This window comes from Camelina sativa, chromosome 3 (assembly GCF_030686135.1).
Source record: "Camelina sativa cultivar CO46 ecotype springtype chromosome 3, ASM3068613v1".
Taxonomy (NCBI): domain Eukaryota; kingdom Viridiplantae; phylum Streptophyta; class Magnoliopsida; order Brassicales; family Brassicaceae; genus Camelina; species Camelina sativa.
Window position 1 is genome coordinate 2,039,673 of NC_141882.1, and position 18,894 is coordinate 2,058,566.

Below are 18,894 nucleotides of genomic sequence, written 5' to 3' on the forward strand. Positions count from 1 at the left end.
AAAAGAAAAAGAATATAGTAATGGTATTGAGAATATTAAAATTAATCGCTTCTCAGTAAGAAAATTGGAAATTCTCCAAACTGAATTTTCATTATCATTCACATTCTCTTTAGCTAATAGGAAAGAATTAAAAAAAAAAAGAATCAACGAGCGTATGTATGAAACTCATCACCTATGAATTCCATATTGGTGCTCCTCTTCTTCATCTTCCTCCTCGTCTTCATACATAGACTTCATAAATGGCGCCTCAGCATCACGAGTTACCTTTGCCCCACCATCAACGGATTCTTGATTGTTCCCGGGGACCGTTGTTGCGGTGGCTGCTGCGACTGCAGCTTGTCTGTTAACGGCAGAGTATTGTTGAATGACTAAAACCGAAGCATGCATTGTGAAATTCGACGAAGCCAATGTGTCCCCTATCGTGCCTAGCTCAGGACTACTGCTCCAATCGTTTAAACCGGCTGTCACCGGAGAATCTGAGTTATATCCTCTTCCGACAACGTAGAGATCGTACGAGTTGTTGTCTTCCATTTCTCTGATAGTAGAGATCGTGTCTTGACCATCGTTCACCACTTTTTCGATATATTTAACGGAAGAATCGTTCATTGTCTTGAAATTAAACTCGTAGATGCACTCATCGTCTACTTGTTTCTCCCTCTCGTACTCCGCGGCAACTTTCCCGGACGATAGTAGAGCTTCGCGTCCCGGGACGAATCTTACAACAGTGAGCTTAATCACGTGTTGTCCGACCATCCGCCAAGCGTATGATAACGCCTCACGGTCGTCTGGACCACCCACGAAGAGCATCGCGACTTCTCTTTTCATTGCTTCTCCACGGAACGACTCAGACCGGACCATGGCCATGCCACGGTCCACTAAAATCCCGACTGAGCAAGGAGCGTGGTTCAAAACGTTTTGGTTAATGTCGGCGTGGGAAGAGTTTCCTTCTCCCATCCGACCGTCCGGTGTCAAGTGTTTGTGGTAAGGCAATATGATGAAACAAACTCGCTTGTCCTCGGCTAACGCGCATATGTCTTCGTGCATCGTTGTGTAGGGCGAGACGGCGGTGATGGTCTGAACCATCATAGCGTCATTGTTGACTTCCATAGCTTCGAAGTTCTCAGCGATTTGGTCGGAGTCTGCTCTGACTCTGTCCGAGAAGTTAGCTTTCGGCTTGCATTCGTCGTTCATGATTAGCAGCGAGGCTGTGGTCCGACCGGTCAGCTCCACGAGGTGAATGGCGAAGACATTGAGAGGTGATTGTTTGGTTGGGTTTGAGACTTGTAAGAGATTGGCGATCCCAGAGACATTGGGGAGAATATGGACGCAAGCTAAGACGCGGAACTCTGTTTCTCCTTTAATCTTTTGGACCGTACGGTGCTTGTAATGAGCCAGCTTTTTCTTGGGCTTGTATGCAACTGCGAGAAGAGGCTCGACCACTAGTGACATCACTAGAAGAGCGATCGTCATATGGGTGTACATTGGACTATCCAGCGCCTGCAATGGTTTTTATAGACAGAGAAATAAATAAAATGGAATTTAGCAGAAATTTTACTATTTATTAAAAAAAAAAATTATTGTTGACAACTCTTTTATATTATTTTAAACAAATTGTACAATACAGTAAAACCTCGGGGACCGTTAAATTCTATTAATTTATAGAGATTTTAATTTCTCGATTAATTTATAAAGAGACTTTCCTAATTTGGTAAAAAAAAATTAAAAATAAAATTTAATCGTTATGATTAATATTTTTATAAAACCAATTAAAATGAAAATATCAATTATCATGTTTTGAAAGTGCTCAAAAATTTTTATACAGTAAAAATATTAGAAATGAACTCTAATAAAAATTAATGTGTATATATATATATATATACATATATTTAGATAATTTTATATAATTATTAAGTCATATTACTGATGGGACCATATATTTATAAAAGATTTAAAAAAAAAATATTATCTTATTAGATTATCGAATTATGTCCAAAATTACACTAGTCCAAACTTGGAACCGAATAAATTTATTAATTTATATAGATTATTAATTTAATGAGTATTAATTTAAAGAGGTTCTACTGTATATATTGCATGGGCAGAAATGTAAGTGACAATGAGTGTAACTAGTAGATGATAAATAGGGACTTAATTAGAAAGGTGAATATATGATGATTAATGAAATATCTGTCTACTCTTAATTTATCTTAATGTAATAAGGTGAATAATGATTAATGTAACCATTCGAATTCAATTTTGTATGCAGGTTATTTGTTCATGTTTCACTCATCCAATTTTGTCTTTTCCTAGACTCAAAAAGTATCATATAGCCACAGTGTGAAAATTGATGGATTAATTAGTACCTTGGTATCACGACCAGCATTAAGAACGACGAGCGATAAAGTTCCCTTGGTGTTCATAAGGGCTCCCATAGCGAGTGCGTCACGCATAGGCATACGCATAAATAAAGAGACGATCACAGTAGTCACGATCTTTACCAAGAAGGAAGAGCAAATGACAAATGCCATCATGAACTTGTCAGTGTACTGGAGCATGAAACCAATATCTGCTCGTAACCCACAAATGATATAGAAGAGAGGCATAAGAATCCCGGCGAGGAAGTCATGGAGCTTCTCCTCGATCATGTTACGTATGATGTGGTCGTGCGGGATGGAGAGACCGAACAGGAATGCCCCAGTTATGGAGTGGACCCCGCATGCGTCCGTGATTAGGCCGCATAGGACCACACCTCCTAAAACGAACCAAACGTGAGTGTCTCCAACGTGACCTGCCTTCACGGTCTTGGAGAAGATCCATTTAATTCCCGGACGCAGCACAAAGATGCAGAAGACGACGAAGATTGCAGTGGCGAACAACACGTAGGGCATCCTAATGTTCCATGACCCTTTTTGAACCATGCACAAAAGGATAAGAAAAAAGAAATGAACAGAAGAAATTATTAAATTACTATGCATATTTTCGTTTTATACTTATTATTTTTGAGAAAAAAAAAAGGATAAGATTTAAATGTAGGATTCATTCCACTTTCGTCCGGTGGAATAAAATTTGTTTAGCGATTATAAGGTTTTTGGGTAATAGTTTGAGGTTCTGGCTTGTGGTCCCAAAAATTGTTTACTAACTATATATATTGTAGGATACTTTACCTGATTTGGTAAAAGAGGCGAACCCGAAAACAAGGAGGACCCATGTGCACAAATCAGTGATAATGGCAGCACACATGGCCGTACGGCCCATATCGGACCGCAACAGCTTAAGATCCGCAAGGATCCTAGCCAGGTCAGGGAAGTTGGTACAGGCTAAAGAGACAGACCAGAAGACACAACCAGCGAGGATCTTTTCTGGATGGCCATTGCCCGGCAAATAGTAAAGGGCGGCACCAACTGGTAAAGCGACGAAAAGTCCTGCAAAGGCGATGATGACTGGTTTGAACTCGGTGATCCGCACCATCCTCAGGTCCATCCCTAGACCAAGGAGGAAGATGTTGTAGACGAGAGCTAAGTTTGCGAATGTTTCAAGAACCATTGTGAATCTGTAGGGGAATATATGTTGGATTACAATATCTACGTTCCCAAGCACGCTTGGGCTAAACAATAAACCACACTGCAAAAAAAATACAATTCAAAAAGGAAAAAAATATTAAAACACAGAACTAGAGAGCCAAAAAAAAAAAAAAAAAAACTGATGTTGCAAAATATAAGTATGAAAATTTTTGCATACGCACAAGGATCTGAGCTACGAAAGGAGGAAGATAAAGGGGTCGGGTTATATAGTAGATGACGCGGTAGCTTAGGTTCGCGACAAATAGTTGTGTTATGAAGAAGGGAAGGGAAGAAGCAAGCGTACTTCCGCTCTCCCATCCCTTTTGTTCTCTCTTTTCAAAGAGAAGTTGTTGGTCATAACACACGATCTTTCCAAAACGCGATTCCTCAATTTCATACTTAGGTTCCGTCGTATTAAAGGGGTCGGAAGACATCGCTCCTCCTACGATGGCTAGTCGAAATCCCCAAAATATGACAAAACTATCTGATTGAACCCAACGTTTTGTTTAAACCCAACGTTGGGTTCATATAAACGTGTTAACTGCAAAAACAACTAATTCACAACCATTTTTCTACGTTTTGGTTCAAACGTGATGGCTAATTATAGATGATGTATATTAGTTGTCATTGGGGAAATCATTAACCACTCATTTTTGAATGGACTTATGTGTGTTTTTGCTGGTAGTGCCTTTTTAAACGGCTGGTTGAAAATGAACACCTGATTCAACACACATTTTTGTCCGATCGAGTTCTAATTGTGTAAACATACTTACAGAGTTACAGATTTGGCAACGGCTCATCCTAATTTAGTCTGGGGTACCATCGATGACAAATCTAGGACTACAAAATCGTTCTTCTACATGTATAATTATTATTATTTTTTTTTAAAATTAGTAATTTAACATTTAGGACATCAGTGTAACTCTGATATTAAATATGCATATAAACATATGCAAAATAAAATGAGAAATCAAATATATAGCAGGGATGATTAAAAAAAATCATAGATTGTTTGTTTTTTCTTTTCTTAATAGTTTTAGTCTATTGTTAATGTATTATTTTAACCTATAAGTCGAATATTTAAATTGTTAATTATACTATTATATGTTGCACAAAAACAGAAACAATTAAATATATTATAATGCAACTATGAATCCAGTCCACTAAATCGAGAAAGCGACAGAAGAAGAAGATTTGCCTTATTAAGAGTGAATCGATGTCAATTTCTCTAAGCCAAAATTCTCCCGGAGAAGCTTCTATGAATGACATTTAGTTGTTCGTTTCGTCGTCTTTCGCCTCCATTGCTACACTTAAGGGTAATCCTCTGTGACAGTTTCTCTCTTCGTCCCCTTTACTTCGTTTTTTCTTCTTTCCGCAATTCCAATTAGTTCTCTCATCTCTGTGTGCTTACTATGGAGATTTGAAGAAAAGGCGATCACTTTGGCTGACGAATCCCAATTATCATCTAGGGTTTGCTTCAGAATGCTTTTGAGTCGTTAAAGTTCAATACTTTAGCTTTAGCACTTGGATCTTAGATGATGCTACTTCTTGTTTATTAGTCTAGTAGTAGTTCTAGCTTTTGCCCACTCCGTTGTCTTTGTTCTTGATGCGTTGTATTTGTTCTTGATGCTGTTGTTTTGATCTGTAATGCATCTTTCAATTTGTATTTTGGTGTGCATTAGTAGATTGATTCAAGAACAATCATTACTGTCTTATACTGAACATGGTGACTCTTTCCAAGTCTCATGTCATACTAATCCCATTACTCTTCTTCGTTTCGCCATTGCTCTCCACTTCGACACCTATCAACATTTGGCCAAAGCCCAGATATCTCTCATGGCCTCAGCATATAGCCATTGCCCTCTCTCCAGAATTCACCATCCTTCCCCCTAAACACCAATACCTTTCAGCCTCTGTAACACGTTATCTCAACCTGGTCCGCTCTGAGAATTACTCCCCACTCGTTACACATCCTGTCAAAGTTATGAAAGGTTACACCTTGAGCAACCTTAAAGTCATTGTTACTGATCTTTCTCTTCCGCTTCACCATGGCGTTGATGAGTCTTATAACCTATCCATCCCCATTGGCAGCTCTTCTGCCCACTTGTTAGCTCGCTCGGTTTGGGGAGCTATGCGTGGCCTTGAGACATTCTCTCAGATGATTTGGGGAACATCTCCTGATTTGTGCTTGCCTGTTGGAATTTCTATTCAGGATTCACCTTTGTTTGGCCACAGAGGCGTTTTGCTCGATACATCGAGGAATTACTATGGAGTAGATGATATAATGAGAACAATCAAGGCCATGAGTGCAAACAAACTCAATGTGTTTCATTGGCATATCACTGACTCGCAATCTTTTCCGTTAGTACTTCCTTCTGAACCTTCACTCGCTGCAAAAGGATCTTATGGACCAGACATGGTATACACTCCTGAGGATGTCTCCAAGATTGTTCAGTATGGTTTTGAGCATGGAGTTAGAGTACTTCCTGAAATAGACACTCCTGGTGAGTTTGCTTGATTTTCTCTTGCACAAGAAATTAGCTTTGTTCTAATGGATACTGTTAAACATCACAGGCCATACAGGATCATGGGGAGAAGCTTACCCGGAAATTGTGACATGCGCCAACATGTTTTGGTGGCCTGCTGGTAAAAGTTGGGATGAGCGGTTAGCTAGTGAACCCGGGGCTGGTCAGCTTAACCCCTTGAGTCCTAAACATATGATGTTGTTAAAAACGTCATACAAGATGTTGTTAAGCAATTTCCAGAATCTTTCTTCCATGGAGGTGGAGATGAAGTCATCCCAGGCTGTTGGAAAACTGATCCTGCCATCAATTCTTTCTTGTCCTCTGGTGGAACACTAAGTCAGCTTCTTGAAAAGTACATAAACTCCACATTACCTTACATAGTGTCAAAGAACCGTACAGTTGTTTACTGGGAAGATGTTCTGCTGGATGCACAGATCAAGGTGGATTCATCGGTTCTACCAAAAGAGCACACAATCTTACAGACTTGGAACAACGGTCCTGAGAACACAAAGAGAATCGTAGCTGCTGGTTACAGAGTAATTGTCTCTTCATCGGAGTTCTACTACTTAGACTGTGGCCACGGCGGGTTTCTAGGGAATGATAGTATATATGATCAGCGAGGAGGCGGCGGTGGGTCTTGGTGTGCACCTTTCAAGACGTGGCAGAGCATATACAACTATGATATAACTGATGGTTTGCTCGATGAGGAAGAGAGGAAGCTGGTACTAGGAGGAGAAGTTGCGTTATGGTCAGAGCAAGCTGATTCGACGGTTTTAGACTCACGGATTTGGCCACGTGCCTCTGCTTTGGCTGAGAGCTTGTGGTCAGGGAATAGAGACGAGAAAGGTGTTAAGAGGTGTGGTAAAGCTGTGGACAGGTTAAACCTTTGGAGGCATAGGATGGTGATTAGAGGGATTGGAGCTGAACCAATTCAGCCATTGTGGTGTGTAAAGAATCCTGGGATGTGTAATACAGTTCATGGCGCTCTTCAAGATCGATAAAAGAGGAAAGTTTCGAAATTGGATCCGACTCAAAGAATGCAGAAACATAATCCTGATCAGCGTCTTTTGATTGTTGTAATCCTGACTTAATTTTTGTAGTAGTTATGGGTTGTAATGCTCACATGCTGAAGTTTGTGGGTTTTTTGTATTAATACTTAAAAGTTATAGGGTCAAAGTGGAAATATTCGTTATTTACTGGACCTTAAAAACAAAAATGTTATAACTTCGTTCTCTTCCAAAGTCTGCATTTTTATTTGTTCTTCTTACGAGACTGATACTTCAACAAGATCGATCCCTAAAATCCGATACTCAAATCTCCAGGTACACTTTTCAGTATATCTCCACTTCAATTGCTTCGTTACTTATCCATGGCGAATTTATTGCAAAAAAACGTCATCTTTAAGCTGATGAGATGCTTTTGTGCAGGTTGATTCCTTGATTTTACTACCTGAAGAGATTTCTGATTGAAAGGATTTATTATGAGTGTTCGATGGCCAAGAGTTCTAACGCCAAGTCTTCTTTCACAAATCCTAAAGAAGCAGAAGAACCCAGTAACAGCACTTAAACTTTTTGAGGAAGCAAAAGAGAGGTTTCCGAGTTACGGTCACAATGGTTCGGTGTATGCCACTATGATTGATATCCTTGGTAAATCCAATCGTGTGTCGGAGATGAGATATGTCATTGAGAGGATGAAGGATGATTCTTGTGAATGTAAAGATTCGGTTTTTGCATCTGCGATCCGTACATTCTCCAGAGCAGGAAGGCTGGACGATGCCGTTTCTCTCTTCAAGAGCCTCCATGAGTTCAATTGTGTGAACTGGACTCTTTCTTTTGACACTCTTTTGCAGGAGATGGTTAAAGAGTCTGAGCTCGAAGCTGCGTGTCGAATATTCAAGAAGTATTGTTATGGGTGGGAGGTGAATTCTCGTCTCACGGCTCTGAATTTGCTTATGAAGGTTCTGTGCCAGGTCAGTCGTTCTGACTTGGCGTCTCAGGTTTTTCAAGAGATGAATTACCAGGGTTGTTATCCTGACAGAGACAGTTACAGGATCTTGATGAAGGGGTTTTGTCTAGAGGGGAAACTTGATGAAGCCACTCACCTCTTGTATTCAATGTTCTGGAGGATCTCACAGAAAGGTTCAGGTGCGGACATTGTGGTTTATAGAATTCTATTGGATGCGTTGTGTGATGCTGGGGAGGTTGATGAGGCTATTGAAATTCTTGGTAAAATCTTAAGAAAAGGACTAAAGGCTCCAAAACGATGTTACCATCATATCGAAGCTGGTCACTGGGAGGGTACCAGTGAAGGTATAGAGCGGGTGAAACGACTATTGACCGAGACTTTGATCCGAGGCGCAATTCCCAGTTTGGATAGTTATAGTGCCATGGCTACTGATCTTTTTGAGGAAGGTAAGCTTGTTGAAGGTGAAGAGGTGCTTCTTGCAATGCGAAGAAAAGGCTTTGAGCCAACACCATTTATTTACGGGGCCAAGGTTAGAGCACTGTGTAAAGCCAGGAAGCTGGAAGAAGCAGTTACTGTAATCAATAAGGAGATGATGGAAGGTCATTGCCTTCCAACAGTTGGAGTGTATAATTTGCTTATTAAAGGTTTATGCGATGAAAGAAAATCCATGGAGGCTGTTGGATATCTCAAAAAGATGTCTAAACAAGTCTCTTGTGTAGCGAACGAAGAAACATATCAAACTCTAGTGGATGGTTTGTGTCGAGATGGTCAATTTCTTGAAGCGAGTCAGCTCATGGAGGAGATGTTGATAAAATCATTCTTTCCTGGTGTTGAAACTTATAATGTAATGATAAAAGGTCTTTGTGATATGGACCGGCGGTATGAAGCAGTGATGTGGTTAGAAGAAATGGTTAGTCAGGATATGGTGCCGGAGTCTTCTGTGTGGAAAGCTTTGGCTGAGTCTGTCTGTTCTGGAGCCTCGGATGTTGTTGAGATTCTTGAGCATTTAAGTAGCAACAAACGTTAATCATATAACTACCGTTGCTTGATCTGTGAACTTAACAAGTATGATGATGCTATGTGAGAGCCGGCAACATTTTGAGATTGTGACATGTTTATGTGCATGTAGCGCCTCCCTTTTCAAGGAGGTCGATACCTGCAGTTCTGGCTTCCATTCAAGAAGAACACTGACTGGCTTTAATTAAGTCATATGGTTTATGATTCTGAGGCTATGGTTCATTTAATGATTCTCAAGATTGCTTATGTTCTTCAAGAACAAGAAACTCTAGTTCCTGTCAGAGAATCTGTTCGAAGAAAGATGGACAATTCAGAATTAGGTATTCAACCGGTTGGTCTGTTGCTTCTGACTTGTGAGATCAATGAGGCCACATATAATACATATTGATGCTCCATGCCCTCATTGTATCATCATTTAGTTAAAACGGTTTTTGTGAAATGTAATTGTTTGAATTAACAGTTTCTTTGACGTTTACATAATATTAATTTCATTTTTTTTGGGGGGGGGGGGGGGGGAATGTGCAATTTATTACATTTAAGAAAATAGTAGAAAAATGATGAATTTTGTAATGATGGAAAAAATTTCAGAGGATGGAGTTGTCTGGGATCACTGCGTTTCGAAGTATGACAATGATTCCGTCTCGTATAACGTATCCTTCAGCTTCTCTGTTTCCTTCCTCAACATTGTCTCTGTTGATAATCTGTGAATCGTATTTATATAAAAGAAATTAAGACTATAGAATTGGATTTGTGACATTAAAATCTATTTCTTTTGGAGCTTGATTCAAAAATGTACATCCAAAGAAGAGGCTAAGTTGAGTACTTGTTATATTAGAAATAGTTACCATAACGTTTTTACCAATCCTGGCATTTTTATCAACAATGGCTCTTCTTACTCGACTCTTTTCACCAATCCCTATTCGAATATCTATCTTCTTCTCCCTCCCTTTTCTTCTTACATCTTCTTCCATCTGTAAACGCAATTTTGACATAATAAATTGTGTATTTAAACATTATAATATGGGATTCATTAGTCTTATTTCGATCCAAGAAACCCGCTTTAATTACCTCATAAATATCAGAACCGACGATAATTGAATCCTCTACAATCACTTCATCAGCGATTCTTGTTCTCATTCCAACCACCGATCCTCTGATGACACATCTCTGCTCTCAAGCCCATCACATACAAGAATAAGACGAGCTTTTGATCAACACTGGCATCTAGGGTTTTTAAGGATTTGAAAGAGAGTTTTACAAATTACATCGAGAATGCAACCGTCTCCGATTATACTGTCGGTTATTACAGCTTCACTCATGGAGCTTGGAGGCAAACACCGAGGCATTGTGTACAGCGGACATTGTCTGTCGTAGAATCTGTTACTACAAGAAGATAAACGTTTACTTGAATCACAAGTTATCTCATTTAGAGTCATTTTAGGTCTCACAAGGTTTTACATTAATTGAGCCCCAATATACACCTCTTAATACTATCCATATTAGCTCTATAGTAAGCTCCAACGGTCTTCACATCTTCCCAATATCCATCAAACATATGAGCTTTCACCTGAAAAACAGAGTTTCAGACAAAATCTATAGCCTAGGGGTTGTTTCGTCTTGTCTCTCTCATATCTTTTACCTTCATTCCTCCGGAGATCGCACCAGGAATGACTTCGCTGGCCAAGTCTTTCGCTTTTACCAAACATTCTCTCAGAAGCTTCACCATCTGTTCTCGACCGATCACGTAAATCCCTGTACTTGGGACACAGCAAGAAGAAGTTCCTTCACTTCTTGTTGTTGTTGTTCTGTTTTCCACCTGCACTATAGCATTAGTGGCCAGATGATTCTGAATAACACAGAACATTATAGAGATATCTAACTTACAGAGACAATATCTTGTTGACCCTTCTCAGGTTTGATAGTGAATCTGGTGACGTGATTTGAGGAATCAACTTCCATGAAACCAAAACCAGAGTCATGGTCTGTAGCAGAGCTTAGTCCAACAATGGTTATATCCGCTCTACATCTTCTATGATCCTCGATTAGCGTCTTGTAATCCATTTTGTAGAGATGATATCCAGGAAGAACCAAGAACTCAGTCACTGGAAACTCTTCAAATACCCACAAGCACCTTCTTATCGCATCAGCAGATCCCTTTTGTAACACACACAGAGAAACAAAGATTTCGTGAGTAACAAGAAACAGATCTAAAAACAGGGGAAATTTTATTTGAGTGTTACTAAACCTGAAACCATCCTTGATCTTCAAGGCTCTGATAAGCGGCAATGACTTCAACGAATCTGTCTTTTCCGATTCCAAATCCACTGTAAGCTCTGGAAAGATGTGAATTGAGAGAAGTGGAATTAAACTGAGTGATTGCATAGATCTTGGTGATGTCACTGTTGATGCAATTACTGATGACTGCATCGATAAGTCTGTAGTTTGCAGCAATAGGGATTGCTCCTTTGGATCTTGTTTTGTTCAGTGGATAAAGCTCAGGGTCTGGTCCTCCTCCGAACACTATAGCTGATACACTTTGCTTCAAAGGAGAGTTTGAAACAGAGAGGTTTGGACATGAGCTTGGAACAAAAAGCTGCTTCAAGTTGTAGTTATGTCTCCATTGATGTTGGTGATCACTACTAGATCTCATCATATGGAGATTGGTCAATTTGGCAGAAGAAGAAGAAGAAGAGATCTGCATATTCGATTTATGAGCAGAGATATTGATGATTCAAGAAACAAGAAAATTGGGTTTGAGATTTGAGAATGTATAAGGTGTTGGTCTTTGTTTTGGAGATTGAAACGTGTGATGGTGAAAACCGTCCGACATTTCCTGTTGCAGACATATTTTAGCTTTGCCTTTGCTTGTGAAGCTATATCTTCCTCAAACCTCTTTAACTTGTCCTGTTTCATAAGATTTGATTCCTAGCTTCTTCGTTTCTTTTTCTTTTTTGTCCGTTATTGTAAAGAGGCATATTATTACTATTTTTATTTTTATTATTATACAGATTTATTCGATCTAAGCTGATTTCTACAGATAAAGAAGAGAAGGAATTGAAAAAGGAGAATCTTAGGAGTAGCTTGAAAAAGAAACTTCAGAGGTTTTGAGATGCACAATGTATGTATGATGTATCACATGAACCATGTGGAAGTGGAAGAAAAGTTTTATATAAGAAATCTTATATATGAGAAATATTCTCAATATTTTCATAGACATATAAGGACTATGTCCAATAAAGTTTTCTGGAAACTAATTTATATATTTCGTTTTGTTTTCATGACTTTTTTTTTTTTTATTGGCAAGTGTCCTAACCAACAAATTAAATTAAAGGATCTCCTATTATATAATTAAGGAAATAGATTGACATCAATTTTATAACTTGACAGTATACAGTAATATGATTTGTCCTGAGAGACAAATGCACTAATCAAATAAATCGTTGATATTATCAAATATCTAAATTTAATGTAGCTTAGCACCTAAAGACAATCTCGAGACTCATCCTAATGAAACTTAGAATAAATTAATAAAATCAGGCATATATCCTCACGGAAAAAAAAACAAAACAAAATCACAGGCAAACCCTAAAACCATCATAAAAAAAAAAAAAAAAAAAAAAAAAACCTAGCATACTTTACCTGTGAGGCAAACCATCACTAATTTTGTCTTTGATTACTAACGCAGAGCTCATCCTCCCCCGATTCGCCAGACTCAGTTTGCGAAGTAGGAACCATAGCGAAATAGAGTGTCTTACCAACGTGGAACGACCAGAGGCAAATCTTATCGTCTGTCTGTAGCTGGTAATCGCTGACCACATGATTCCACCCACTAGTCAAAAAGTATGGAGGATTCTTCCCCATGTTCCATCTCGCCAATTTCACTTTATATTCTTTTAGATCAGAAGCCACGATTATCGAGGCTAGTCCATCGTCGCGAAGCTTTCTGGCATGTCTTCGTATGATATTTTCTTCCGAGGGTGTCAAGAATTCAAGATCATCTATCTCGCTGAAAGGCATGGAGAGACGACGGAAGTGTGAATGGACATCGGTTGCTTTCAAACCCTTCTTTATGATACATCTTGGATCTTTGCCCTTCTTGTCCCTCATCAACTGCTCCAGCCACTCCGGCGTCGGCTCTCTCGTCCCAGAAGAAGAGGCTCCCGCTTCAAAACGACCATTGGCCATGCGTCTTCTTTTTTTAGGTTGTTGTCCAGTGGGAGGAGGAAGCCCAAGAGGACATCTCTTGATGTTTCCGGTGAGGTTTAATGAAGATTCCGTGCATGGGACGTCAAAAGTATCGGCTTTCGGAGGGTCTTGTTCGGTCGCAAAACTCTCTATCTCGAGATAAGAGACAAGAATCCTCAAGGTTCTCTTCTTTCGTGGAAATCGAATAAAGACTCTCTCTTCCCTCTCTATTGCCTCCACAACACGACGTTCCATCCCCATGTGTGCAGCTTCTCGAGTAACTGATATGCTAACAGACAAACTTCTTATATATATATATTTTCTCAAATATATCTAAGACTTGAGTAAATATTTTAAGGTTTTTTTCTCCTGTTTACAGAAGTAAATTTGAAATTATCCATTAATTTTATTAATCAAAAATTATTTTTTGATCGTTTTTAATTGGTTAAGGGTTTTGAGTTTTCATTATTTAAAGAGTTATAGCCATACAGTTTTTTTTTATATATATATATATATATATAAATAGTGAATTTTTCTTTCGGTAGAATATATATAGTGATTTTTTTTTTTTACTGGGTAGAATATATATAGTGAATTTTTTTAAAAAGAGATATTCATGATGTTTTGTTTTTACTTATGGTTGACACTCACTTTAATAGTTTTAAGATCCTCATCTGTTTAGTCTCCTCTCGAACGTATTATTCTGTTATCTTCAAAATACAAAAAAAGTAGAATTTTGCCGAACTATTTATTCAACTTTAAAATCAACATGTTTTTTTTGTCAAATCTTGCTTGTTAATTTTTTTTTTTTTCCAAAAATGTCTCTGTTTTTGTAAACAAAACAGAGCTATTAAAAAAGTTTTCAGTTTGGTACATCTTTGTCTAAACCAAAAATATCATGAACCAGGTGGTAAAAATCAGACTAAACCGGTTTAATAAGATGCGAAACGACACCGGTTAAGGAGTCTCTGTCTCTGTTTTTTCACCTTTCAGATAGAGAGAGAGTCTCAAAGACAAGATCCCAACTCGTTTCATGAGAGACGTGACTGAATAAAATCGTTCTTTTCTATATACAGAAACAGCCAAAAAGAGGATAACAAACCCACGTTTGCAGACTAGACTGCAAAAAGAAAGCTTTTTTAATGATCCGGTGGTGTTATAGATCATCATATACTTTTACTCCAAAAGACTCTTTTTTTCTTTTCTTACGTGTGTATATAAAAAGTTAGGATTACGAGAGCAAATTTAGCTTATTTATTTATTTATTTATTTGGGGTCCCTCAAAGTCTTCGCCTTTGCGTTGTTGAAGCCCGATCGCGATGGGAGAACGCAAGAAGATCATCATCGATACTGATCCTGGAATCGGTCGGTATATACTCTCTCTCCTTTTTTTTTTTTATATATTTTGATTCGATTAAAACTCGGATCTCTGTTTCTCTACTGTCTCTTTGAATCTTTTGGCTTTTTACTGAGAATTCTCTACTTAAAAGTGGAACTACTTGGTTTACTGATTCAAAATTAGAGATCTGAGTTTGATCCTTAGAAATAGAATTCACTCAAAGAGGTCTCTAATCATCACTGGACTGGATTTGATGATATATTATTGTAGATGATGCAATGGCCATATTCGTGGCTTTAAACTCCCCTGAAGTTGATGTGATTGGCCTCACTACTATCTTTGGAAACGTCTATACCACTCTCGCCACTCGAAACGCCTTGCATTTGGTATCACTTTTTTTTTAATTCTTATGGATCTCACTGTATGTATGAAATCGAATCTATTGCGTTCTTAGATGAATCTAATCATCTTTTGTTTTTATTATATGCATCTACTAGTTGGAGGTTGCGGGTAGGACAGATATTCCTGTGGCTGAAGGAACACATCAAACTTTCCTGGTATGTTTTTTTTTTTTTTTAACTTTATGGCCATTGATATGTTACTCTGAGAATGAGAAAGATGGATGTTATAATGTGTTAGAAGATTCAATATAGATCTTTAGTGAACATAATAGTGGGAAATTCCTAGGGAGTTTTAAGAACAGAACAGAAAGATATGTTCCACGCCGCTTGTTTTGTCTACCTCTCGAGAGTAGACAAAAACGTGTTGGTCTGTTCTACTCCTATATTGCAGAATCCAAACTTGATCTGCATAATTAGTCAATCTTGACTAAGCTAATTTATGCTTCCCCCCCCCCCCCCCCCCCCCCCCCTATCTATTGGTCTTTTCATTGTTTTAATTGTTGTCTTTTCTTTTGTAAAGAACGAAAAGAAGGTTCGGATTGCTGACTTTGTTCATGGAAAAGATGGACTTGGCAACCAAAATTTCCCTCCACCTAAAGGAAAGCCAATTGAAAAATCTGGACCTGAGTTCTTGGTTGAACAAGCAAAGCTTTACCCTGGCGAGATCACCGTTGTTGCTTTGGGGCCATTAACAAATATCGCTTTGGTAAGTCCTTTCTCATCTGCAGTTTTCACTTTTGCATTATCTCTATTCCTAATTATCTTATTGAAGATTTTCATTTACCGTGATGCAGGCTATACAGCTTGATCCAGAGTTTTCGAAAAATGTCCGACAAATTGTGATTCTTGGTGGAGCATTCGCAGTAAACGGAAATGTAAATCCAGCTTCGGAAGCTAATGTAAGTTCCTTGGTTCATTAAATTAGTGTGATCTTCTTACACATTAGTTTATACGTAAACTGAATATGACATCTTCTAGTGTAGAGTTGATTACCTTAGTTTCCACATATTTTTCTATCCAATTTTCTGGCTAGGGTAGATTTTTGGAGATCCAGAAGCTGCAGATATTGTGTTCACATGTGGAGCCGATATAATTGCTGTGGGGATCAACGTGACCCATCAAGTTATTATGTCAGGTTATTTGGATATCATCTTTTGCTTGGTTTGATGTCTTATTGCCTCTGAGTTGTGATTGCTTGTTGCGACCAAGAGCTTAGAGAAACAGATTATAGTTATACACAACTTGATGATCTGTTTTCTTTCCGGTGTTTATGCTGGATTTAGCTGATGACAAGGACAAATTGGCATCATCAAATGGGAAATTAGCTCAATATCTCTGTAAAATCCTTAATGTGTATTATGCTTATCATCTTGAGGCTTACGAAATCAAAGGTATGTGTTGATAATCATTTGTAAATTTTGTATAGAGACGCACAACAATAACAAAATTTCTGCGACGAAATGTTTTATCTTAACCTTTTTATTTTATTGTGTATGTGTGTGGGTGGGTAGGTGTCTATCTTCATGATCCTGCGACGATCCTAGCGGCTTTCCTTCCATCTCTGTTCACTTATACAGAAGGAGTTGCTAGAGTGCAGACAAGCGGTATTACCAGGGGACTTACTATACTGTACAACAATCTAAAGAAGTAAGAATTTTTCATACATACATTCATGATATACAGTTATATTATACAGAGAATGTATCGGCTGAACAAATCAGGCATTATTTGGTGATTTTTTTTTATATAAAAAAAAATGTGAATTAGGTTTGAGGAAGTGACAGAGTGGTCAAACAAACCATCGATAAAAGTGGCAGTGACGGTTGACGCTCCTGCGGTATTGAAGCTCATAATGGATAGGCTTATGGAGTCTTAGACTCATCTCTCTTGCTTCACTTTTTGTGAACCCATTTTCTCTTGTTTCCAACGGAAACCTACTTGAAAATAAGGGCTCTTTCTCTTGCTTCATTATCATTTTAAGTGCTTTTTTAAAAGAAAATCTTTTGTCAAACCGAATATTATTTTACCATTTGATGACCTACTAATAATAAAATTAAATTCTTTTCTCCCAAACTCCATGACTATACAATTCAAATTTGTTTCATGATGATTGTCCACTTGGTACTAAAATAGTTATCCACTCTGGATTTTTGCTAGCAATTTCAGAGTTATGATAGCTTGTTGCGACCAAGAACTTAATTTATTCTTCCTCACGTCTTCCTCTCACAAAGCCTACACTATTTTAGTTTTCAGATATTAAAACGGGCCTTTGGTTGCGCTTCTTCACTCACCATGGTCCATGGTAGTAGCATTCGCCTGAAAAGAAACAAGAGGCGCCTCAACTCTGGCTTCCTCGTCCTCCTCGTCGAACCCCTTGTACTCCTCCTTGAACCCCTCGAGTTCCTCGCCGAGGTAAGAGTATACATCGCCACTGGGGGGAAACCATTGGTAAAGCTGCTTGAAAAACAAATGAACATCAAGTAGAAAAAGTTAACATATGGGGTCAAATTTTAGGCAAACAAAACCACAAGTGAGAAAAGGGAAACACTAGTTGGGATAAGAGCATTAGCTAGTTTGATTGAGTCAACAAAAAAAAAGATGGACAATAAAAAAACTTGGCTAGGAAGGATGCTTAATTACCTTCACTTCATGTTCTCGAGTAGAGAGATGCGTGATGAAATTATCAACGCCTCGACCAACAACGCCTAGGCCAGCAAGACCTGGGTCACCAATACGACGGCAGACAGTGCAAACCCAGAAGGCAGGTTCACCCGTGTCACTGCACCTATCCTCCTCATCAAGTGCCCCTGCCAGAAGAAAGTTTTTCCAGAGGCACCTTGCATGAGTGGATGAGGCTTGTTGAGGAGAATCATATGGATAGGGGAAAATAGAATTGTGTCCATACCCACGTAGCTCGCTAAGAAAAGGAGAGAAGTTTGGAGGAGTGGCGGCTGATGGACGGGATATGACCATCATAGAAGACGGAGGTGCAGACTCAAAATCACGAGACAGGAAAAGAGAAACCAAGTCTTTATAAGCTGTTTGAGAAACAAAAACAGAATTGAGAATCTCTCTCTATAATCATATACCATTACTTAATAACTCTAGCAATTGAAAAGGATGGGAAGATATACTAACTGTAGGGGGAATGCCTAAGAGAGATTCCAGTGGAAGTGACCGCTTCAAGGATGTCACGAGGGACCTTTGCTAGTGAGCCAACGGCAGTGATGGTGATAGGACCAGAGTAGCCTAACTTCCTCAAACTCCGTTTAATACACGGACCTATCCGACGAGCATCATAGCCATCGGGAACCGGACACCTCTTCATGTCCCATAAGACCGATACTGGGGCCAAAGCTATCTCTTTGTTTGGAGGAGACTCCATTGTGAATGCAAGAACTACCGATCTGTATCAAACAAAATAATAGAACAATGGTTTCAACTCTCCTTCGATTAATAGAAATCTTCTCTTGTTTGTGCTATTCGGACAATTGCAAAGGATCCTTCCTTATCATCAAGTTTCCTTATTTTGATACTGCTACATCTTCATCCATCATTCAAAAGACTTTAAAAGAAAATTTATTATATAAAGTTAAGTTTTCAAAGTTAGCCACACACATGTCAAATATATTGATGAGATGTTGATATGTGTATAAAAAAAAATTTATTATCTTTCAAAACAGCTAAATAAGATAATAACATAAAAAAAAATATTATTTTCAAAACAGCTAATTAAGATAATAATACTAAATCTACATAAAATTTACATTTTTATATGTTTATATCTAAGAAAAGAAAAAGAAAGTGGTAAAAAAAAAAGGAAGAAGTACTTAGTAAGTGAGAATTTTAGAGCGATTTCTCAAACTTTCTTTCCTACCCCCGATGCCGGCCTCACGCCGGTG

The 18,894-nt window shown here is 38.4% G+C and overlaps 5 protein-coding genes and 2 pseudogenes across 11 annotated transcripts; 3 read left to right on the forward strand and 4 right to left on the reverse strand.

The window, feature by feature from the left end:
* Positions 1-4: 4 nt before the first annotated feature.
* On the reverse strand, positions 5-4,207 carry LOC104763402 (cation/H(+) antiporter 23, chloroplastic). Its single transcript, XM_010486780.2, has 4 exons — positions 3,743-4,207; positions 3,165-3,621; positions 2,364-2,905; positions 5-1,497 (listed from the first exon to the last, which is right to left on the reverse strand). Exons 1-4 carry the CDS (start codon positions 3,992-3,994, stop codon positions 169-171), a joined length of 2,580 nt encoding a protein of 859 aa, XP_010485082.1. The 5' UTR covers positions 3,995-4,207; the 3' UTR covers positions 5-168.
* Positions 4,208-4,731: 524 nt separating this feature from the next.
* Positions 4,732-7,326, forward strand: LOC147946505 (beta-hexosaminidase 2-like; annotated as a pseudogene). The gene is made up of 2 exons (XR_015588280.1): positions 4,732-6,064; positions 6,135-7,326. The product of XR_015588280.1 is annotated as a beta-hexosaminidase 2-like (transcript).
* LOC147946506 (pentatricopeptide repeat-containing protein At1g05600 pseudogene) lies at positions 6,135-9,558 on the forward strand (annotated as a pseudogene). Of its 2 annotated transcripts, XR_015588282.1 has the most exons (3): positions 7,314-7,407; positions 7,513-8,054; positions 8,135-9,558. The product of XR_015588282.1 is annotated as a pentatricopeptide repeat-containing protein At1g05600 pseudogene, transcript variant X2 (transcript). The 2 variants fall into 2 exon arrangements; XR_015588281.1 differs by having other exon boundaries at positions 6,135-7,407; positions 7,513-9,558.
* Positions 9,496-11,934, reverse strand: LOC104763426 (inactive glucose-1-phosphate adenylyltransferase small subunit 2, chloroplastic). Its single transcript, XM_087497873.1, has 8 exons — positions 11,313-11,934; positions 10,952-11,221; positions 10,707-10,883; positions 10,549-10,634; positions 10,333-10,450; positions 10,136-10,234; positions 9,913-10,038; positions 9,496-9,768 (listed from the first exon to the last, which is right to left on the reverse strand). The coding sequence occupies exons 1-8, from the start codon at positions 11,766-11,768 to the stop codon at positions 9,652-9,654; spliced, it is 1,449 nt and encodes a 482-aa protein (XP_087353999.1). The 5' UTR covers positions 11,769-11,934; the 3' UTR covers positions 9,496-9,651.
* A 790-nt stretch (positions 11,935-12,724) lies between these two features.
* Positions 12,725-13,513, reverse strand: LOC147946507 (B3 domain-containing protein At2g24670-like). Its single transcript, XM_087496911.1, has one exon. It carries the CDS (start codon positions 13,511-13,513, stop codon positions 12,725-12,727), a length of 789 nt encoding a protein of 262 aa, XP_087353037.1.
* A 703-nt stretch (positions 13,514-14,216) lies between these two features.
* LOC104778571 (putative uridine nucleosidase 2) lies at positions 14,217-17,065 on the forward strand. Of its 2 annotated transcripts, none has more exons than XM_087507931.1 (9): positions 14,217-14,617; positions 14,862-14,977; positions 15,089-15,148; positions 15,513-15,698; positions 15,787-15,891; positions 16,031-16,127; positions 16,276-16,383; positions 16,504-16,639; positions 16,760-17,065. In XM_087507931.1, exons 1-9 carry the CDS (start codon positions 14,572-14,574, stop codon positions 16,866-16,868), a joined length of 963 nt encoding a protein of 320 aa, XP_087364057.1. In that variant the 5' UTR covers positions 14,217-14,571; the 3' UTR covers positions 16,869-17,065. The 2 variants fall into 2 exon arrangements, with proteins under 2 accessions (XP_087364057.1, XP_087364058.1); XM_087507932.1 differs by having other exon boundaries at positions 14,297-14,621.
* A 21-nt stretch (positions 17,066-17,086) lies between these two features.
* LOC104763455 (uncharacterized) lies at positions 17,087-18,586 on the reverse strand. Of its 3 annotated transcripts, XR_015594925.1 has the most exons (4): positions 18,131-18,586; positions 17,898-18,030; positions 17,633-17,799; positions 17,087-17,446 (listed from the first exon to the last, which is right to left on the reverse strand). XR_015594925.1 is itself a non-coding variant. In XM_010486824.3 (3 exons), the coding sequence occupies exons 1-3, from the start codon at positions 18,375-18,377 to the stop codon at positions 17,276-17,278; spliced, it is 816 nt and encodes a 271-aa protein (XP_010485126.2). In that variant the 5' UTR covers positions 18,378-18,547; the 3' UTR covers positions 17,087-17,275. The 3 variants fall into 3 exon arrangements, 2 of the variants coding, with proteins under 2 accessions (XP_010485126.2, XP_087364059.1); XM_010486824.3 differs by having other exon boundaries at positions 17,633-18,030; positions 18,131-18,547; XM_087507933.1 differs by having other exon boundaries at positions 17,633-18,030; positions 18,127-18,547.
* Between the last annotated feature and the right edge of the window lie 308 nt (positions 18,587-18,894).

Coding starts and splice junctions, on each gene's coding strand:
- LOC104763402 (XM_010486780.2), bottom strand. CDS start 3,994: ATGTCTTCCGACCCCTTTAATACGACGGAACCTAAGTATGAAATTGAG. Junction 3,622..3,742: donor CTTTCGTAGCTCAGATCCTT/GTGCGTATGCAA, acceptor TTTTTTTTGCAG/TGTGGTTTATTGTTTAGCCC. Junction 1,498..2,363: donor ATGCTGGTCGTGATACCAAG/GTACTAATTAAT, acceptor AAACCATTGCAG/GCGCTGGATAGTCCAATGTA.
- LOC104763426 (XM_087497873.1), bottom strand. CDS start 11,768: ATGCAGATCTCTTCTTCTTCTTCTTCTGCCAAATTGACCAATCTCCAT. Junction 10,884..10,951: donor GTCAACAAGATATTGTCTCT/GTAAGTTAGATA, acceptor GCTATAGTGCAG/GTGGAAAACAGAACAACAAC. Junction 10,039..10,135: donor TCGGTTCTGATATTTATGAG/GTAATTAAAGCG, acceptor TTGCGTTTACAG/ATGGAAGAAGATGTAAGAAG.
- LOC147946507 (XM_087496911.1), bottom strand. CDS start 13,513: ATGGGGATGGAACGTCGTGTTGTGGAGGCAATAGAGAGGGAAGAGAGA.
- LOC104778571 (XM_087507931.1), top strand. CDS start 14,572: ATGGGAGAACGCAAGAAGATCATCATCGATACTGATCCTGGAATCG. Junction 15,149..15,512: donor GAACACATCAAACTTTCCTG/GTATGTTTTTTT, acceptor TCTTTTGTAAAG/AACGAAAAGAAGGTTCGGAT. Junction 16,128..16,275: donor CCATCAAGTTATTATGTCAG/GTTATTTGGATA, acceptor TGCTGGATTTAG/CTGATGACAAGGACAAATTG.
- LOC104763455 (XM_010486824.3), bottom strand. CDS start 18,377: ATGGAGTCTCCTCCAAACAAAGAGATAGCTTTGGCCCCAGTATCGGTC. Junction 18,031..18,130: donor TCTTAGGCATTCCCCCTACA/GTTAGTATATCT, acceptor TTTCTCAAACAG/CTTATAAAGACTTGGTTTCT. Junction 17,447..17,632: donor CTCGAGAACATGAAGTGAAG/GTAATTAAGCAT, acceptor TTTTTCAAGCAG/CTTTACCAATGGTTTCCCCC.